This window comes from Notolepis coatsorum (genome assembly GCF_963971535.1).
Source record: "Notolepis coatsorum genome assembly, chromosome: 9".
NCBI lineage: Eukaryota > Metazoa > Chordata > Actinopteri > Aulopiformes > Paralepididae > Notolepis > Notolepis coatsorum.
The window spans coordinates 68,263,040-68,283,691 of record NC_140173.1 but is presented as its reverse complement, the minus strand read 5'-3'; the positions used below and the strand labels follow the sequence as shown (position 1 = coordinate 68,283,691).

The following is a 20,652-nucleotide window of genomic DNA, read 5'->3' as shown; positions in this document are numbered from 1 at the left end:
AATAGAAGGGGAAGATGAACAGATAAAAGGGTGAAGTTGTCTCTTCCTTCTCTAGAACAGGGGAGGTAGGGTTGATCTCCCCATCATAGCGGTTAGCCGTCAGAGCGAGATGAAAGGCCAAGAGACTCTTCTCCTCCCCCCAAGGCACTGTGTTTGCTAGAAGGATAAAGGTTAGGTCACTGATGTCACTGCATCCTGGTGACTCGGTCAGTGTGGGCGGATACCATGTGCTTGCAAAGTTTTGGATTTGAATGTGACTGATGGCCTGTGTTGTGCTTCCTATCTTTCCTGTTATATACACTACTATCTAATAAAGAAGAGATGCTCTAGAGTAGGGATGGGCATCGATTTTCAAATATTTCAATAGTTGTTAAATTATTGAAATCGAATAGTTTATTAGAATATCGCTTTGTCTCAAAAAATATATTTTCCCTTATTTTTACCGGCACCTACACGGTGTAGTTTTGAGAGATTGATGAACTGTTACACTTCTGAACAGCATGCTGGGTACAGGTAGCTATCCAGGTAGCATAACAGTCTGTTAACAGCTGGAAGAAGGAAAAGAAAGATTAAGAAAGAGACATCAGTGATGTAACTTTTGGAATGAATGCTTTAATTATGTGAATTCAATGTTTAATTTAGTCAATTTCAGAATTACTTCTAAGTTCTAAAATGGGCAAACCTTTTTCCATATTGAGATTATGATATTGAATCTAAATGAGCCCAACCTCACCAACTAGCCCCACTCACTCCTATGAGGAACATTTAGATTCCCACCAACGTTTAGATTCACAAGAGACCTTTTAAACGAGCGCCACTGTAGAATGAACTCAGAATTCGTGTGCTACCGAGATAGCAGGTAGCCAGATGACACAATGCCTCTGGGCTTTGTGATATTCAGATTCCATTGCACACACCATCACGGAATCTCAAGTTTGATACGATATGGCAGTAGACTCGCGTCTCTCAACCTGAAATATTGTGTCAGACTAAGCTCTTGAGTAAGCTATCAAATATGTTGCTCTCTCTGCTTGGCTAGCAGCAGCGGTGGCTGATAGGATCAGACCAGACGCTCAGTCCTGACACAGTAACCTGGTCTCAGATTGAATAAGATGCCGTCTGTCTCTGCTCCTCATTCAATTTGTCTGCCATTCCGTGCCTTTTATACAAGAAAAAGCTTTGTATGGTCTGATATTGGTCCTATTGAATACATAAAAAGGTCTTCTGGCACACACATATATATATATATATATATATATATATATATATATATATATATATATATATATATATATATATATATATATATATATATATATATATATATATATATATATATATATATACTGTATATATATACTGTATATGTATATATATTCATTGCACTGCACTATTTTACTCTCACTAGTCTACTCTATTTTGTTCTTTTATTACCGTCTATTTTCTTATTGATCAAACCGTAAACAAAGAGGCCTATTGGGTTGTTAGATCCTAATGTGAAGAACTGTGATTCAATGTTCTATTTTGATGCTAGTTTTATACTTATTTTATGTCTGCACTTTATTGCATTGCTCTTGATCTGCCCATTTTGTCCTGATCTATCTTTCTTTTTATATTATTATTATTATTATTATTATTATTATTATTATTATTATTATTATTATTATTATTATTATTATTTATTCAGCTGGACTCTGAAGTGTGCGAGACTCGTGAGAGACCTGAACCTCTTCTATGTACACGTGGACATTAGTGTTGTGTTGTGTGATCGTTGATGTCTTAACTTACTGCACTCCCGTTTCGATGTCCTCTCCTCTCGCTACATGTCCCACGCTGTGTTCTGATCTGATGACGCACAGTCTGTGGAGCTCTGGCTCCCCGACTCTCTGTCCGCTCCAAAACGTATTAGCCTCCTTACTTGGGCCTAAAAGAAAAAATTGTTTGGTTCCGGTTGCCGACCGACCCTGCCGATTTAGGTGCGACCCAATTTATTTTATGAGTTTAAAAAATATATATATTAAAAATAAAAAAAATATATATATAGATTTTTGTATTTTATTTTTTTTCTAATAAAGTTTCATAAAAATCTTAGTCAAACCTTTAGTATTATGGATATTAAACATGCTGGCAGAGTACATGCATCCATGTTGTTGTGAACATTTGAATTAAATATAGAAATTCCCTATCCATAGTCGCCGTGGGAAGAAATTAAATAAAAAATTTAATTAAATAAATTCCCTACCTACCCATGGCCTTAACTGACAACCAACAGGAACCAAACAATATTTTCTTTTATGCCTTACTTGTCTGTACAACAACCCACAATAACCACACGTGTAAGGAACAGGCAAGAACTAGATTAGAGAATAGCTTTTAACTGTTGGAGGTGCATTTGATCAATTGTAATTTTTTACTCGTTTGGTTATAGGGTACTTTGGTTGAATAAAGAAGGGATGTGTTAATAATAATAATAATAATAATAATAATAATAATAATAATAATAATAATAATAATAATAATAATAATAATAATAATAATAATAATAAATGTATAGCACCTTTCTTACAAGAATTGCAGCCCATGCCCCAAGGTACTTCATAGCAGTAAATAGACATAGAATGGGCATAAAATAGACATAGCATTTATTTTATCTGTAGTTTTTCTATAGTATTTTAATTACGTTATTGTGAATACATTTGTGAATACCTCTTCTACCTAATTTTTAGTATTTTAGTTTTTTTTATATTGTTTGGTCTTTTACTGTTTTATGAAGCACAATCTCAGGTGGGTCATATACAGAACCAAGCATTTCACTATAATGTACCATATATATATGTGACAAATAAAACAAATAGACTGAGCATATAATTGCCTGAATAAAAGCAATACAGAGAGTAAGAAAATGGTAAAAGCAATGCAGGTAATAACAATACATGCCATGGTTAAGGAATTAACAGCGTATCATTACACCTGTGGACTAATCGGAAGGTTCCCGGTTTGATTTAGGCTCCTCCCAGCAGCACGTTGAGTGTCCTTGATCAAGACACTTAACCCCTAACTGCTCCAGATGTGCATGGTTGCCTCTGCCATCGGTGTGTGAATGGGTAAAATGTGAGGCATACGTTGTGAAGCGCTTTGGATAAAAGCGCTACTATAAATGCAGTCCATTTACGATTTAGAGTAGCCGCTTGAGAAGTCATTGTTGTCTGTTTATGGAAGTGTATTGCTATTTTAATCTTGTGTTTTCTCTCTCTTTCTAGGGTTGTGTACCCAGGTACATTTGTGAGAAGGAGGACGTTCTGAAGTAGAGTCTCCACGCAGCCCTCCCTCCCCCTCCCCGTCCTCTCTCCCTCTGCCTGCACTCGGCTTCACCCGCTCCGCCACGCCTCCTTCCCCGGAGTCCCTCCAGAGTGGCTCTTCTTTTCTGCCCCTGGATTTGAAGTCGATCCGGGCCGAGGTTTTTCTTCTCCGGAGCCCGCTTGGGTGCCCGTCTGAACGACAGGGGTGGGGGGCCTCTCGCTCTCCCACACAGTACGACCGGTGGGTGGAGCGCCCGGCAAACGGCTCCGGTTGGGCCTGTTGGCAGGATGACGGGCCGCCTACCTCTAGACCTGACTGTGGTGGCTGCCTGCCTTCTCCTGGTCTACGGTGCTGAAGGTAAGAGGACGTCCAGGCCTTTTTTGGTTTTTGTATCCACCACAGAATTAGAATGTTTAGTGAAAAAAAGGGGAATTTTTTGTATTCAAACCAGTGTGATGATTCATGATTGAGCTCCCAATGTATTCCAAGTTTAAGCTTTATTGTCAGTACTACCATATGTACGGGACATTCTGCAGGCAAAAGTGACCCGAATCAGATTTTTTTATCTCTGATCTGGGGGGGTTTCGTGACAGAATCTCATTGAATCGGATATTTTCTATTCTGATTTGGGCCTCTTTCATATGTGGTCTTGGATCAGATACAGGTCTGATTTATTTTGCTATGCGACCTCATTCTGAACAGTCATATTAGAATTCATGTGACTTTTACGTCACCCAGGAAACTGACTTCAGTGTCCTCCATGTTTACTGGCAACATGGAGGACACTGAATGTTGCCAGTAAGTAAAAAATCTGATATGAGCAATAAATCAGAATTGAGCACAAAGGCTTGTAGTGTGAACATAGCCATATCAGAATTGGTTTCTCTCAGACCTCCGCTGTACACTAAATATAACAAAAACAATTAATAAAAACAATATAATGTATCCACAGGATGAATTACATATAATCTAACCGTTTCCCCCCAAAAGATACACCAGTCAGTGCCCGGCCCCTTTCTATCTATTCTAATTCTATTTTGGTCACAGAAGAACATACTGATCTAGGAGTTCCTGTTCTGTGAAGTGTCCAGATCTTTTGAGCTTTTTTTGCGAAGTGGTCACGTGTTGATGAGTGGGTATTGTAGTAAGAAGCTTGTCAGCTGTTGGGTCACTAATTAACCTGTTACCACGGGGACATGCCTGATTAACAGCTGCTCTACAAGTACATTACAAAGGAAGAAACGATGACTTGATGCTAATGATGACGAAACCCCACATGGAGAGATCACTATCTGAAGGCATTGAAATGGTCGTCAGTGGGTTGATAATGCCAGGCCTTTTGAAATGCATGCTTCTTCAGACCCTGAAAAGAAGACTGAAAGACACTGTTTGGCCCTAATGGGGCGTTCAGGGAGGGGCACGGCCACTTGAGTGTTTGAATATTCAACACGACAAAGGTCTATACTGCCCTGCAGACGCTAACCACAGTCACTATGCAAACAGTGAAACTGTGAGAAAGATGGCTTTAAAGTTCTTTGACTGTCCAGTGTCCAGTGATTTTGTAGTTACTGCAGTTCTTTGTTCCCCTTTTCTCTAAAACAGATAAAGATTGAACTCTGAAACGTATTTACAAGATAAAACAGACATTGAGATGTTAAATTTCACTTATAACTTATAATTTTGAAAAGTTACCACGGTTAGCTTCTGCAGGGCAGTATGGGATGGGCATACATATAAAAAAAAATATGTATATTCAAATAGTTTGTTTATGCAAATGTCGTTTTGTCTAAAAAAAAATCTATTTCCCTTCTTGTATTGTTAGGGGACCCTATTAACTGTGACACCGCTGAGCAGCATGCTGGGTACAGCTCGCTAGCTAGGTAGCATAACAATCTGTTAGAACAGCTGGGGGAACAGAAAGCCTATATGAATGAATGAATGTTGTTGGTTGAATGAATGAATGAATGGATGGATCTGGCCTATGTAGACTGTGTCCATTTGTGGGAAGCTGACTGCGCATTTCTGGAGCAAGCCACTGTTTGTACAGGGTCCGTCCCCATTGACCGTGTGTGGTGTAGTGTTGCCTGGTATACCAGCACTGAAACAATACAGAGGGACTGGAGTTTAGAAGTGGCACTCTGTTTTGAAAAAATGCACTCAGTTGTGATCAACTCTCTAGCCTACTATGGCCAGTGTGCCATGTAGACTGTCCAGTTGTGATGAACTCTGTCTATAGTCTGTGTTTCACGTAGACTGACTAGTTGTGATTAACTCTATCTGTAGCCAGTGTGCCATGTTAGACTGTGTTCTGCCCAGTGCATGAAACGGATGCTGCCTCACAAGGACCTGCAATGAGATTAGAGCATGTTGAATGTCATGTGATGCTGCCTGCTAGATGAGTCAGTTAGCCTCACAGCTAGCTGCCTGCTAGATGAGTCAGTTAGCCTCACAGCTAGCTGCCTGCTAGATGAGTCAGTTAGCCTCACAGCTAGCTGCCTGCTAGATGAGTCAGTTAGCCTCACAGCTAGCTGCCTGCTAGATGAGTCAGTTAGCCTCACAGCTAGCTGCCTGCTAGATGAGTCAGTTAGCCTCACAGCTAGCTGCCTGCTAGATGAGTCAGTTAGCCTAGCTCTGGTTGGCGCAGCCCCTCACAGCTAGCTTTTATTTATTTGTTTATGTAGACGGGACAGAGCATATTACTGGCTGGACACTACAAATAAATGCGGTGTAAAAACACCGGATTTAGCAAGGAAGGATGCTCATTTTCATTCTGCAGTCCCCACACAAAGCATAAAAACGAAACATGCAGGCAGTGAAGCATAACATGCTATGAGACACAAGGCATAAAAACATACATAAAAAAGTACAAGGTATAAATGGTGCACTACAATATAATTTGACTATACATGGTCACTCACAGGTTTGATTGTCGAGTAATACAACCAGCCGCCTGATAGATGAGTCCGTTAGCCTAGCTCTGGTTGGTGCAGCCCCTCACAGCTAGCTAATTTCAGCTTCTTTGTCATCAGAATCATATTTTAAACATACTCTCACCGCTCCCTCTCAACAGCCAGATGCCTTTTCATAATCACAAACAATCCCAAAGCAATGATTAACTGTACCCTCAATGACTCTCATACCCCTCCGGCACTATGAGTAAAAGTAAACGGTATACACAAGGTGCAGTAATACACAAGGTACCCTAACTGGCATGATATGTCATACGTTGTAGTCCGTGCAGGTTTGGTGGTTAACTCATTCTGCGCCAATCACGGAGAAAGTCGGGTTAACTCGCCAACCGTTCAACGGCAATCACGAGAAAAGTCGGGTTTTAATTGTTATTTATTTTATTAGCTATATCCATTCATTTTCATCCATCCAGCCTGATGTTATCATTGGGAATGTGTCTGAGCTTGCAAAAGGGCAAATACCGCTGCCTACGCCTTCCAGCTGGTATTGCACTCCATTGGGAATGGTGTAGTTTCTTTTCTGGGACGATCCGAGCCGTGCGGGCAGGGTTTAAATACTCAGGCGAGGTAGGCCTCAACAACCATGGCATGGAACAGTAACCCCGCCCGCCCGTTCATGTGTAACGGTCGGTAATGTGGGACGGACCTCCATGAGCAGTATTTGGAATGGCGATCAGATAATTGGATTATTTCTTTTGCATTACATCAGATACAAGGTAAGAACACTATATATACATTTGATCTGATATTTATTTCTACCCCGATCGACGCTGTGTGTGTGTGTGTGTCGCTGTGTGCCATTGGGTGCAGGAATCTTCATGATTCTTCAGCTCTCTATTGCTGGTGGTTGTGTCTCTGCAGTCTGCAGAGATGCCGGGGGCTCTTTTCATTCTTGCACGAGGAAGGATAATAATGATGATCAGGGGAGGAAACTAACTTTTTGGCTTACCAGCCAACTGGCGAGTATCTGATTTTTTTTACCAGACAAACAGATTTTTTACCAGCCAAAAAAAATCGCTAATTGTGATAATTACTTCTTTGTATGTCTTCGTCTAAATTGATTTTCAATCATAGTAATAATCACACCGTGTCTCTACTCTTTAAAATATTTATTAGCATAAAACATTAATAACAGTCTCTACTCTTCACAATATTAGCATAACACATATTAACATGAAAGAGGGATCTATTCTGGACTGGGTTGGGCTGAACTGGGCAGTGAAAGAAAAAAACCGAAGTATGTTGTGAAGTGTATAGATAGATAGATGTGAAATGTATAGATGTAGCAGTACTGTCTATCTGTATGTCGTGTATGTCATATGTTATGATGAATTGAAAATGGGGGACCCTGATGTAAACTAGACGAAAGTCTTTCTCTGGTCTGCATCCCCTTAACAATTGTGTGTATTGAGCCGTACTGTATTGTACCCATTCTGCAATCTGTTAATAAAGTTTTCAATCAGTCAATCAAGTTAACTTTGAACCTCGGTTGTCAAGCCACGTCAATGTTGTGTATGCATCCGAGTGTTCACTGTGCCTTTAAGACGGCACGGTGGCCTTACGACAGTGCTGTGAAGTTCCGTCAAGTGTTGTGGTAACGTCAGTTGGGTTGGTCTGCTGTTGTGCACTGGTTGAGCTAGCCCCTTTCGTGACTGCGATGTGCAAGCCAGGGGCTTTTGAGCATGAAATAAAATGTCTAACCTTACGTCGTAGTCCGGTGCGCAATAGACTAACATACACCTCTGTAATTTAAATGTGTCCTTGCCTTGGACTCGAGAGTTGTACTAGGGTTGGATGCAGTTCCCCGTTGCTCAGTCTGTCTGTTTTCCATCTTCTGTGTTTAACGTTATCTGTTTGCGAGTGCTTCCTTGACTGATGGCCAGTACCACGGGACTTTTATTCAACATTCTATATTTCCGCGGGTTGGCCAGTACAGCAGGAACTTTTATTAAACATTATATATGTCCGCGGGTTGGCCAGTACTGCGGGAACTTTTATTAAACATTATATATGTCCGCGGGTTGGCCAGTACTGCGGAAACTTTTATTAAACATTATATATGTCCGCGGGTTGGCCAGTACTGCGGGAACTTTTATTAAACATTATATATGTCCGCGGGTCTTGTGCAGTGCTCTCGTGGCACTGTCAACTCGCCAGACTGGCGAGTGGTCTTCATGAATCACTCGCCAAACGTCAAAAATACTCGCATTTGGCGAGTAAAGTGGCCTAATTTCCTCCCCTGATGATGATCTAGCGTTGATTTCAGGAAGATTCGATAATCAGGCGAAAAATGTGTTTAGTGTATTCCACTCAAACGCTATTATCGTGTCTTTCTCTGGAATTACTCAGAAGCACCCAAACTATATTCATATTCAAAACGGTATCAAACGGAAATGTACCGATCTGTTTTGTGGATGTTGACTGGAAGCAACTCACTGACAGTCGACGGGTGTATTAGACCCATAGATATAATATAAGATATATTTTAAGCACTCGCAAGTGAACAAAGTGCCCCATTGACTTACAGTGCTGGCGTAATAGCGCCCTCTGGCGCATTAAGCGATGGCGCAGAATGAGTTAAGAGTCAGAAACACTTAGTGGTCAGACATTCCTAATAGTTCTCGAGTTCTGCCACCATTTGTTCTCCAGCTGCTGGCAGCAGTCCATGCCCACGGTTGTGGAGCCTGATGGCGGCCGGCACGGAGGACTGGCCAAGGCAGTTAGTGGTGTGTCGGGAGGGTATGGCTAGCTGCTCATAGAGGGGGTAGGTGGCGTTCTCCAGGATAGCGGCCAGCTTCCTTCTCATCCTCTGCCACCACCAATAGTTTGACCAACTTGACTCCCACCTCAGAGCTAGCATTCCTCACCAGCTAGTTGGTGTCCCAGTTATTTATCTAAAGGCAGCATCTTATCCCAGCTTTACTTCAAATTAAATAAATTCAAGCCGAAACATTCACGTAATAAAACAAAGACATATTACACGTTGAAAATCTCTCTCTCTCTCTCTCTCTATCTCTCTCCCCCCCCTCCCTTGCATGCATATACATATTGTGTGTATGAGTCAACTCAGACGGCGTCCATAAAGCCCAGCCCCCCTAAAGCCATAAACACACGGCTCTCAGGCTCATAAAAGGTCACCTTTTAACCATCCTCTCAGATGGCTAGACAAAATAGGCAGGGGCTGATTACTCTGCTAGTGGGTGAACACTCACTCTCTCACACACACACACACACACACACACACACCACACACCCAAAGCAGACCCACACGTACACATACACACACACAGCCTTTTTAGGATAGACACATTATGCACACTGCCTTTGACCACACACACACACACACACACACACACACACACACACACACACACACACACACACACACACACACACACACACACACACACACACAGCCTGATAAGAGGAGGGTGAGGTGGACTGAAGTGTTAAAGTACGATGATTGATTCAAACCCATGCTGTAAAGAGTTGTAACCATGTCTTGACTTTATCACACACAGACCCAACGCTGTAAAGAGTTCTAACCCTGTCTTGACTTTATCACAATGTCTGTATAATTGTGTGTTTGTCTATATGTGTCTCTGTGTGTGTTTGCATAAGTGTGTGTGTGTGCGTGTCTGTATAAGTGTGTGTTTGTCTGAATAAGTGTGTCTGTGTTTGTCTGTATAAGTGTGTGTGTGTGTCTGTGTGCAGAGCAGTAATCAGTACTTACTAGAGTAATAAATACTGTCTGATCAGCAGAGTGTCTCTCAGGGCCGCAGTGTGTGGAGCATTCTCCTTCAGGAAGAATGACATGTGTTTATATCCACGTTACTATCCAGGATTCTAGCTTTACATGTGTTTATATCCACGTTACTATCCAGGATTCTAGCTTTACATGTGTTTATATCCACGTTACTATCCAGGATTCTAGCTTTACCTGTGTTTATATCCACGTTACTATCCAGGATTCTAGCTTTACATGTGTTTATATCCACATTACTATCCAGGATTCTAGCTTTACATCTGTTTATATCCACATTACTATCCAGGATTCTAGCTTTACATGTGTTTATATCCACATTACTATCCAGGATTCTAGCTTTACCTGTGTTTATATCCACATTACTATCCAGGATTCTAGCTTTACATGTGTTTATATCCACATTACTATCCAGGATTCTAGCTTTACCTGTGTTTATATCCACGTTAATATCCAGGATTCTAGCTTTACATGTGTTTATAATATATCCACGTTACTATCCAGGATTCTAGCTTTACATGTGTTTATATATCCACATTACTATCCAGGATTCTAGCTTTACATGTGTTTATATCCACGTTAATATCCAGGATTCTAGCTAATATCCCGTTAAGCGTGAGATAACTATACACGTCTTGATATCCGTGTCCCACGTAACCCTGTGTACAAATGTAAACGGCATAATATTGAGTATTACCACAGAAACATAACCGCAAAACCAAGCCATAGCCAGGTTGCTCCCTGTCTGAAAGGAGATATGGATATGATGGTGAAGGAGGCCATTTCTGCCCTACATGTAAAGCGAGTATCTAGAAAATCTATATGAATTCAATTAATAATTTATTCATCATTCATATCAATGTGGGTTATAGTCACATAAATTCTCCAATAGTTTGATCTGTAGATCTTTATTAACTAGTTGTTGTAAAGCAACATATAGATCTGTTTTACTACAGTGTTTACAAACATTTCCAAATGTAAACAAACTTTTTTTACAGACACAAAATACAGCTAAATCATCTTTATATGTTGTCTACTAGTGTGCCTAGTTCTTATATGAAGAGCTCAGTCTATCAACTAGTGATGAATGACCACGTGTCTCCATTCTGGTGGCGGGGCTACCGAACATTCGGTTCACTGATTGGCCCTCTAATGCTGTCCGTCATTAGGTCAAGGATGAATGATATTCTATGTATTGCTAGCTGATACTCTGTGAGACGGGAGGGTTTGAAGCTCCCAGATCATGAGAATGTCTTGGTACATACAGGTCTCTTTTCAGTTGTGTAACTGGCAGCCTCTCTCCTCTCCTTTTATTTTCTTTTCTCCTCTTCTCTTAGCTTCTCTCTCTCTCTCTCTCTCTCTTTCTCTCTCTCCCTCCCTGCCTCTCAGTCAGTACAGGAAGCTGTTGAGCTGATTGTTGCCGCTCTCTCTTCCTCTCTGGCACATTAACCGCTTCCTGTATGGCACCGTATGAGCTGTCGAGGGGCACAAAACAAGCCAAACAGTCATTGTTCTCCGGAAATATATTTATATTCCCCAGAGCCTGTTTGAAATAGAGAGGCCCCCCCCTTTCTTTTTAGCAAAGTGAAAGAGTGTGAGGGCCTGGGCATCAGTCATGCCAAGCAGTAGAGAGGGAGGGGGGGGGGGGGGTGTGGAGAGGGAGAGTACCAGATGGGCAGGAGGAAGGATCCCGCTGGGTGTCCATATTAATGCCCTCTCTCTGCCTCCCAGTTTCACTTCTTCCTATCCTCTTTTATCTCCTCCCCCCCCCCCCCCCCCCCTCTCTCAAACAGGGTTTTCGTTAGCCGGTAATTACCGGTATTTGACGGGCAAAATCTGTTGAAGTCAGAATATTTAAATCTCTCCGGTCATATAATTCCCTCTAAGCACAATTTGATTATTTGAATTGTATTAGAATAGGCTAAAATTAAATAGCCTATGCGATGAACGAAACAATCATTACATTTGTTTCATTGATGCTTCACCAAGCAGGTCTAATAATGACAACGATGTTGTCAGCGGGAGCTTGGTGCAGGATTTGCGAGAGCATGCAGCTGCAGAGCCGCTGCATGCTCTCGTAAATCCAGCACTGAAGTCGTTGGGAGGTGGAGATAGTCATCACGCAAACCCACGATAATGTTGCCGTCTCTCTGCCAAATTTCTCAGTTTTTCGCTTGATATAATTAATACAAATGTCCAATATAACGGAATTCATTAGCTCATAAAAATGTGATTATAACAGACTGCTGTTTATTAATGTCGGGCAGACTGCCCACCGACACCTCAAGTCGGCAGCAGCACGAAGTCTCGAGGGACTTATTTTATTTGGAATATATTAATGACTGTATATACGCAAAAGTAGCCTAGTTTTAAGTTAAAATATTATAAATGCCTTGAGGATGTCATTCTTTATATAGCCTGCCTATCAATTGTTTTTAAGCTCAATAAACTCTGACCGGAATTGATCCCATTTGTCCGGTAGATTGAAATCTACCGGACACTGAGACCGGCAACAATTTTTTCTAACGGAAACCCTGCTCTCAAATTCAAATAGGCTTTATTGAAATATCAAACGATAGCATATACAAGCAATCAAAACCAACATAACATTAAAACAAATGAAATAATAAAACAATCAACCAAAACTCTTTCAATTACAAAATAATCATTCAATCAGGTAATAATTATACAGATGTAGCCACCCAGAAACATGTATTACAGAGCTTGTTCTCTTATTGTATGACAACAATCTCCATATTTTGCATAACAGCTTTTAGTTTAGTAGGAAGTGAGATTCTGTCTTGACATCTCCTTGATGACAGTGAATACAGCATGGCCCTCTCTGGGCAGCCAGTTCTGCCTGTTATGGCCTGTTTCTATGCCCATCCTCTGTCCACTCAGTATACAGTGTCAACGTTTTCCTTAGTTTTATATCATCCATGGTGGTCAGGTATTCTGCCAATGTGCCCTCTCTGTTTTCGGGGCAAATAGAATTCTAATTTACTTTGTGATTTGATTTATTTTTTATTTTGAGATGATTTGTTTGGGCCAGATTGCCTGGTGTCTGTCCTGAAGCCCTGGTGTGGGCAGAGCTTCAGGGCCAGCTGGCAAAGGGGACTCAATAGCTCTCTCTCTCTCTATCCCTCCCTCACTCTCTTGCTCTCTCTCTAGACTATCCCTCCTGTCTTTCTTTCTCTCTCTTTTCTCTGTCTTATCTGTCACCCTCTATCCTTCCTGTCTCTTTCTTTCTCTCTATCTGTGTCTTTCTCTCTCTCTCTCCTCACCCTCTATCCTTCCTGCTATCTTTCTCCCTTTGTCTCTCTCTCTCTCTCTCTCTCTCTCTCTCTCTCTCTCTCTCTCTCTCTCTCTCTCTCTCTCTCTCTCTCTCTCTCTCTCTCTCTCTCTCTCTCTCTCTCTCTGTGTTTCTCTCTCTCTGTATCTCGTTTTCTCTATCTCTCTCTCTCTCTCGCTCTCTGTATCTCGTTTTCTCTCTCTCTCTCTCTGTATCTCGTTTTCTCTCTCTCTCTCTCTCAGACAGAAAGGTGTCAACATAGTAGTTAGTTCCTCCGGCATCGGTGTGTTTTTATTGGTCTAGTTCCTTTATTATTTGCTGTTGTTTCCCATGTGGGAGACGCTTTAATGAGCGTGAGGCTGCAGCGACTTGTTAAATACCTCACCAGGAGCTCTCGGCGCGCCCGTTGCCCCGGTTACCGCTGGTTTGTTGAATAAGCGATTCAGGAAGTCGGCGGAGGAACCTTTGTGTGAGCGCACGGTGGAGGTGTTTCTATTCTGTATTTTCATACATTGTAAACGCACACAAAGAGCCTCTCTGTGTTGAACTGTACCATCTGACCCCACGGTCACTTTGACTAATTCATGTAATTAACGTTGCATAAGAGAAACAGTACAGCTGAGATTTTAAAGGTCCACAGTTATACAGATGTAAAGGGGTGGGAATCACCTCACAAATGAATTGCCCCACCTCAAACCCAGCCCTCGTTTCTTGATCCTCCAATCACAACCGTCGGTTCCCTCAGGCAAACTTTAACACGCGGTCTAACGTTAGTTGCTCTCGGTAACCCCTCCCCTCCAGCCCCTGGCGTAAGCCGCTCTCGGTAACCCCTCCCCTCCAGCCCCTGACGTAAGCCGCTCTCGGTAACCCCTCCCCTCCAGCCCCTGACATAAGCCGCTCTCGGTAACCCCTCCCCTCCAGCCCCTGACGTAAGCCGCTCTCGGTAACTCCTCCCCTCCAGCCCCTGACGTAAGCCGCTCTCGGTAACTCCTCCCCTCCAGCCCCTGACGTAAGCCGCTCTCGGTAACCCCTCCCCTCCAGCCCCTGACGTAAGCCGCTCTCGGTAACTCCTCCCCTCCAGCCCCTTTTTTACATAAGGCTCCTCCATTTTCAATTCATCAAAACAGACATACAAATATACAGTAGTTTCATAAAAAAGAAAAAAAAACAATTATAATATATTTATTTTTTGCCACAAATATCGGTATCGGCCGATTGTGTTAGTTGAATAATCGGTATCGGTGGCAAATTTTCATATCTGTGCATCCCTACATATAAACACAGACATATAAAACGAGCATAAAACAGATGGCAGGTAAGGCAAATCACATTGTTTTTTCACATTAGGATCATCATCTAACATCTCAATAGGCCTCTTTGTTTGCGGTTTGATTTGATTCTATGGCAGTTTAAAAATAGACGGTAATAAAAAAGAGTGCAATAAAATTGTTACGAACTCTTTTTGTGTGCTGCATACCGGTGTCCCAACACGCCCCACACAGTGCCAGGTGATTCCATAATAGTCCTCCGATCACATTCTCTACTGGCATCATCACAAAACGCAGAGGACGACATGTGTATAAATAGCATGTGTGTATCATCTGTTGTCCTCCTGAAGTGATGATGGAGCTGAAACCAGAGACAGGCAGATTGGGTGGTTTGGTTTTTAGTTCTCTTCCCCTCCGTCTCCTCTACGGCACCTCTGTTGGACTTTTATACAATTGTCAGCTAATACCTCGCCGTGCCTCCTGTTCTGCTAGACTCACCTATGGCCCTGAGAGAGAGCTGTAATTTCAGTCACTCTCTCTCTCTCCCTCTCTCTCTGCTCCCTTACCTGTGTCTTCTCTCTCTCTGCTCCCTTACCTGTGTCTTCTCTCTCTCTGCTCCCTTACCTGTGTCTTCTCTCTCTCTGCTCCCTTACCTGTTTTCTCTCTCTGCTCCCTTACCTGTTTTCTCTCTCTCTCTGCTCTCTCTCTCTCTCTCTCTCTCTCTCTCTCTCTCTCTCTCTCTCTCTCTCTCTCTCTGCTCCCTTACCTGTTTTCTCTCTCTCTGCTCCCTCTCTCTCTCTCTCCCCGCTCCCTTACCTGTTTTCTCTCTCTCTCTCTCTCTCTCTCTCTCTCTCTCTCTCTCTCTCTCTCTCTCTCTCTCTCTCTCTCTCTCTCTCTCTCTCTCTCTCCTCTGCTCCCTTACCTGTGTTTTCTCTCTCTCTCTCTCTCTCTCTCTCTCTCTCTCTCTCTCTCTCTCTCTCTCTCTCTCTCTCTCTCTCTCTCTCTCTCTCTCTCTCTCCTAGTTAGTGACTGAAGGAGAAGGGCAGCGTTCATGTTCTGTTTGTTTCTCCAGGTATGAGTCAGACTGTTTTGGCAGTGCTAGGCCCTGTGCCTGGGCACCTAACTGGACAGACCTAATATGACATACATATTACCCTGTTGTTGTACAATATATATATATATTTATTTGTTTTTAAGTAATTTTTACACCCATACTCCCACTTTCAGGAGCATTTTTATGATCTTCCACTTTCAAAATCTATATATATTTTACATGTTTGTAGATACTATATCTATATCTGTACATATCCCTTACCTACTCTTACTAGTAGTTACACTGCTGGCCAGTATGACTTACTACCATAGAGTCTGTATGCTTGTATCACTGTACAGCTAATACTACAACTCTTGATTACTCTGTAGTATTAATTTATATATTGTGGGAGTGCAGGAATGATGGGACTGCAGAAACACAAATTAAAATTACACACAAAGTGTAGATTCTATCAATCAATGTATACATTCACAGCTGATATGTAACATCAATAACACCCTTTCCGTTTCCCAGAATGCACCCCTTATAACCTCTGAACCCAGAGCCTTAAAGGAGCCCCCACTCCGCCCCTAAAGTCCAGTGAATGTCTGTATACTCCAAGTGAGTCACCACAATAGGTTATACCCAGTTGAATCACCCGTACATTGTATATTACAGGGCTGTACGTTAACTTTTTTTGCACATAGCACTGGTGCTACAGAGGTTGATAGGTTTGTAGCACAGGCCAAAATATTGTAGCACGAGTATAAAACGTCTCTAAAAACAACCACACGTAGTGCAGTTCATCACTTAAATATGAATCCAAACCTTAACAAGAAATGTTTTCAGACAAACATTTTCTCTTTATTTATCCATAATGGTAAATTGTAGGAACATAACAACTGTATACAAGACGTCAATATGTTACGCTTCAAATTAGCAGTGCAAATCTGTACAAATTTGTCATATAATGTTTTTTTATTGAGAAGGTGTGTAAATCACTAATGGCTCAAAAACAACTGTGCGCTTGTAGTACTCCTTGAATGAGATCACACACACCATTGCATTTATCAGGAGTACAAGGAACTCAGCATACCTTTTGTAACTGAGGGGTACAATTCCCTGACTGTATTGAATAAGTATGGTATCATTAAACCACTACTGAGTTATGTACATTACTACTGGCCATACAGTACACGGGTATATGAGATGAACACACCCACACTAACACGGCTTCACAAGAAATACTGTTTAGAAGAATATTTATTAGCAGCACGAAGATTATCTTACATTACTTATCAAGATTGAGAGTTGCGCTTGTAAGGCGAAGAATGTGCATGAATAGGTCAAGAGCGTAAGTCCATGAGCATATTACGCAGGAGATAATTAATACCACCTGTATCATAAGAATTATATATGGTACACTAGTAGATTAGCTGGAGATACTAAAGGGGTCCCTCCGGTTGTAAGCCAGCAGGGGAGAGGATTTGTCGGTAGCAGAAAGTCTGGGTCAACGAGGAATAAGGAGACTCCAGGTACAGGAGACAGTGCAATAATCCCTTGATCCGTAGACGAACAACAGCTATTCTCCGGTATGCAGTGCCGCATGGAGGAAAGCTAGCCAGCCTCAGAGTACTAGAGGCGGGCTCGACGGTGCTCCTCACAGGGTAAATCCCACACAACAGTGGGTGTAGACGATTCTCCGCTCCAACAGCTACAGGACCAAAGCAAATATAATCCAGCCGAAAAGGGCTCTGTAGTCGTCGGGTAGGTTATCCAGTGTACATATCCACACGGTTCTCGTCTAGGGCTCCTCGGATGACGGCACCAGGTTAAGCCGCCCAGCCTGGATAAGCACACTAGCTCGGTACGATGAAACGTTGGTAATGCTGGTCACTGTAGAACGGTAGCCGCACGATACACTATACATAATAGACTATTACTTAATAATAGAATAGGTCGAACTCGACGATACAGCGTTAAACTCTCACACTTCAGCTATCAATTCACACGCGGTCTCAAGGCTCTATTTCGGGGCAAAACGGGCCCACTTCACAGCACGTTGTATCGTGGTGTGAGGCTTCAACTTATTGGGTAACTAACTGCTGTATCCACCTGCGACGTATTTATACGTAAGGTGAACAATCTAGTACCAGCCTTATTTCTGTCTCGTATTCTTGCGCAGAACCGGGCATGTCCAGGCATGTCTCAGCGGTGACTTTGAACTAGACATTGGGGGGTATGGCCGTGGCGCCTAGGGGATCGCTTCCAATAGGAGAACGAATATTATGGTCTGTCCTGTACCAGGTAAAGGGATATTCCGTGTATATGTACAAAGAATATACAAGGGATATCAAACGATATACAAATGGTATACATGGGATCTCAAGCAATAAATATATATATTCGGTTTAATCTGACCCTTTGTAACACCTTTGTTTCACAATGAAGAGTGCTTTATAAATCAAATGAATTATTATAATTTTTTACTTTTGACAGTGAAATGTTCAGTTCAACTTAGCTTGAAGGAAAGATGCTAATCAAAAAGGTTTAGTGTCCCTGGTGCCTGATTACTTTTACCAACGGATTTCCAGTTCCGCATTCGCGTTCTGCGATCTGATTGGCCACTGACGTTTCTGGTCATGTGACATGTGCGCCCAATCGCGTGACGCGCCCATTTCCGCCTCTAACAGCAGCAAACTACCTAACGTCTAGTTTATCACTGGTTAAGCTTAGGCACTCTTTCGAAGTTGGCGCACATGTCACATGACCAGAAACGTCAGTGGCCAATCGGATCGCACCAGAAACGTCAGTGGCCAATAAGATCGCAGAACGCGGAACTGGAAATCCGTTGGTAAAAAACTAGACGCGTCCCTGGTACTGTATAGTGTATCTGGTACTGTACTGGTACTGTTTTTTTTGTATAAGGAAGTTGCATTGTTCATTTCAATACCTGTAATAGTACAGTAGTCCGCACACATGTGCATTCAGTTAAGTTGGAATATGACTGTAATACAAACAGTTCAGTTTGTCAGGTACATGCAACACAGATTACATCTGTCTGCTTGAGAAAATACCATGTTCTGCAATCAAAATTATTGAAGTGAGATGAACAGACTGAACTTTATCTTATTAGATAAAACATGTTGACCGTGTTTGACATGTTTACTTTGCAGTTGAAAAAAGGTAATAAATTAAATTTGATAAAAAAAATTAAAAATGTGCAATACTCAGCGTCTCTGGCGATTCCCACCCCTAGTACTGTATAGTGTCTCTGGTACTGTATAGTGTCTCTGGTACTGTATAGTGTCTCTGGTACTGTATACAGGAGGTGTCTCCTCTCCAGCCTGCATGTTGAATACGCTGCTGTCCATCAGGAGCTCTAGGTGCCTCTAACCTGCCGTTTACCTTGAGCACATAACAACAACAACAACAACACCCACACAACCTCCCAACAACAACAAAACAAGCGCCCCTCCGCGCTCTCGTCAGCAGCAGTCGGGCCGCATTCCATTCCGCAGCACAAGGAGAGGAGGAGGAGAGAGGAGGGGGGAGAGAGAGAGAGGATGGGGGGAGGAGGGGCCCTCGTCTTTAGAGCCGGCGTGCGGTGATAGAAAAGCCTCCACTAAACTTGGGTCTTGTAGTCGCTGGGCCTCATTAATAGTAACGCTCTCTACTGTTTTGAACTCCTCGCTACGGATTAGATCAAAAGCCGAACGGCCAAAATGTAGCCCGTGTTTATGTACACACGTACAGTGGTGTGAAGAACCCACCCCTCCTCCTCTTACATTCTTCTCTGGATATTTGGGCAAATAACTTCCATTTATTATCCAGATAGATTCCCATTGTCCTTCTGTTCACCTCGTTTTGTTTTGATCACAGCCCAGTAGCCCACTGGGTGTCCGTGTGAAGCAGTGTGTAAGGCGTCGCTGGCCCTTTAAGAAGGCCTAGCTACTTCCATGTGGCTGAGTAGGAGATGGAGAGAGGCTCATTACCCAGCCTGCTCTCTGCCAGACCTCAGTCTCCACCGTGACTGGCGGCAGAATTAAGCACATATGTGGAGGGAGGCTCACACACACACACACACAGGCAGCAGCCATTTCCAGCCCCAAACCGACTCCCCCTCGCCTCCTCTTCCCTCTTCGCTCCTGTCAGTTACGCCCCTCCAGCCAATCAGGATCTTTCAGAGACTGGGAGAAAAGGGGGGGGGGGGGGGGGGGGGGGGGGGGGGGCGGTAAAGACGAGGTCTCGACACCCGTGTCAAAACAAATCAGGTTTCCTCGGTAACCGTATGGATATCTCAGCGAGAGACCAGGGTTCTCGTTTGGCCGAGCTGTGTGTGTGAGTGTGAGTGAGCTCCTAGTAGCACTGCTAGCCAGAGGAGAAGAGGCCTGGAGGGTGTTTTTGAAGTTGGCGGCCTGCTCTAAATCTGCCATCGTCGGCTTTCACTGCTGGAAGAACAGAGCTGGAGGAGAGGAGTTCTCAGAGAGTCTCTCTCTCTTCCCTCTCTCCCTCTCAGGTCCGTCGGTGACGGCCATTAAACAAAGTGTCAGGATTTTATGTGCGTACTCAGGAGGACTATCAAAAACAAGCTTTCATCGCCTCATCAAAGCAACAGCGTTTGGTTGAGTTCCCCTGCTGAAAACGCTCCCCGCTTAGTCATAACACGGGCCAAGACGGGGCTACATTCCAGTATGTAGGGATCATCCCCCAGAAGTAGCATAAATGCGTGATGTGGGACTTTCGTGAAGAGTCGGGGGTGTGTTCCATTCGCTAGGGCTCGTCCCCCCAGTGCACTACTGTACCAGCAGGGGGTATAGGTCACTCACGGCAGTGTGGATACAAGCGTCAACGTTTTGAACTTTAGGAAGAGCTGTTATCCGTCTCCCGTGTTGAAGGTAGAGCAGCTTCAGACTGATTGAAACGTACCCGAGGAGTTAGGGCTGACCCCAACGCTTCCACGCTTCAAAACCTCAATCGCTGCCATGGTATTTGATGCCAAAATCAAGATTAAAATGTTTGTTTTC

General features: G+C 42.9%; 1 protein-coding gene across 1 annotated transcript in view; it reads left to right on the top strand.

The window, feature by feature from the left end:
- bmpr1aa (bone morphogenetic protein receptor, type IAa) overlaps nucleotides 1-20,652 on the top strand; it is a 192,912-nt gene that overhangs the window by 125,452 nt on the left and 46,808 nt on the right. Inside the window, exon 3 of the mRNA XM_084322085.1 lies at nucleotides 3,261-3,657. Coding sequence (XP_084178211.1) covers nucleotides 3,588-3,657 — 70 coding nt within the window. The 5' untranslated portion in view covers nucleotides 3,261-3,587. The remainder of the gene's footprint in view (nucleotides 1-3,260; nucleotides 3,658-20,652) is intronic.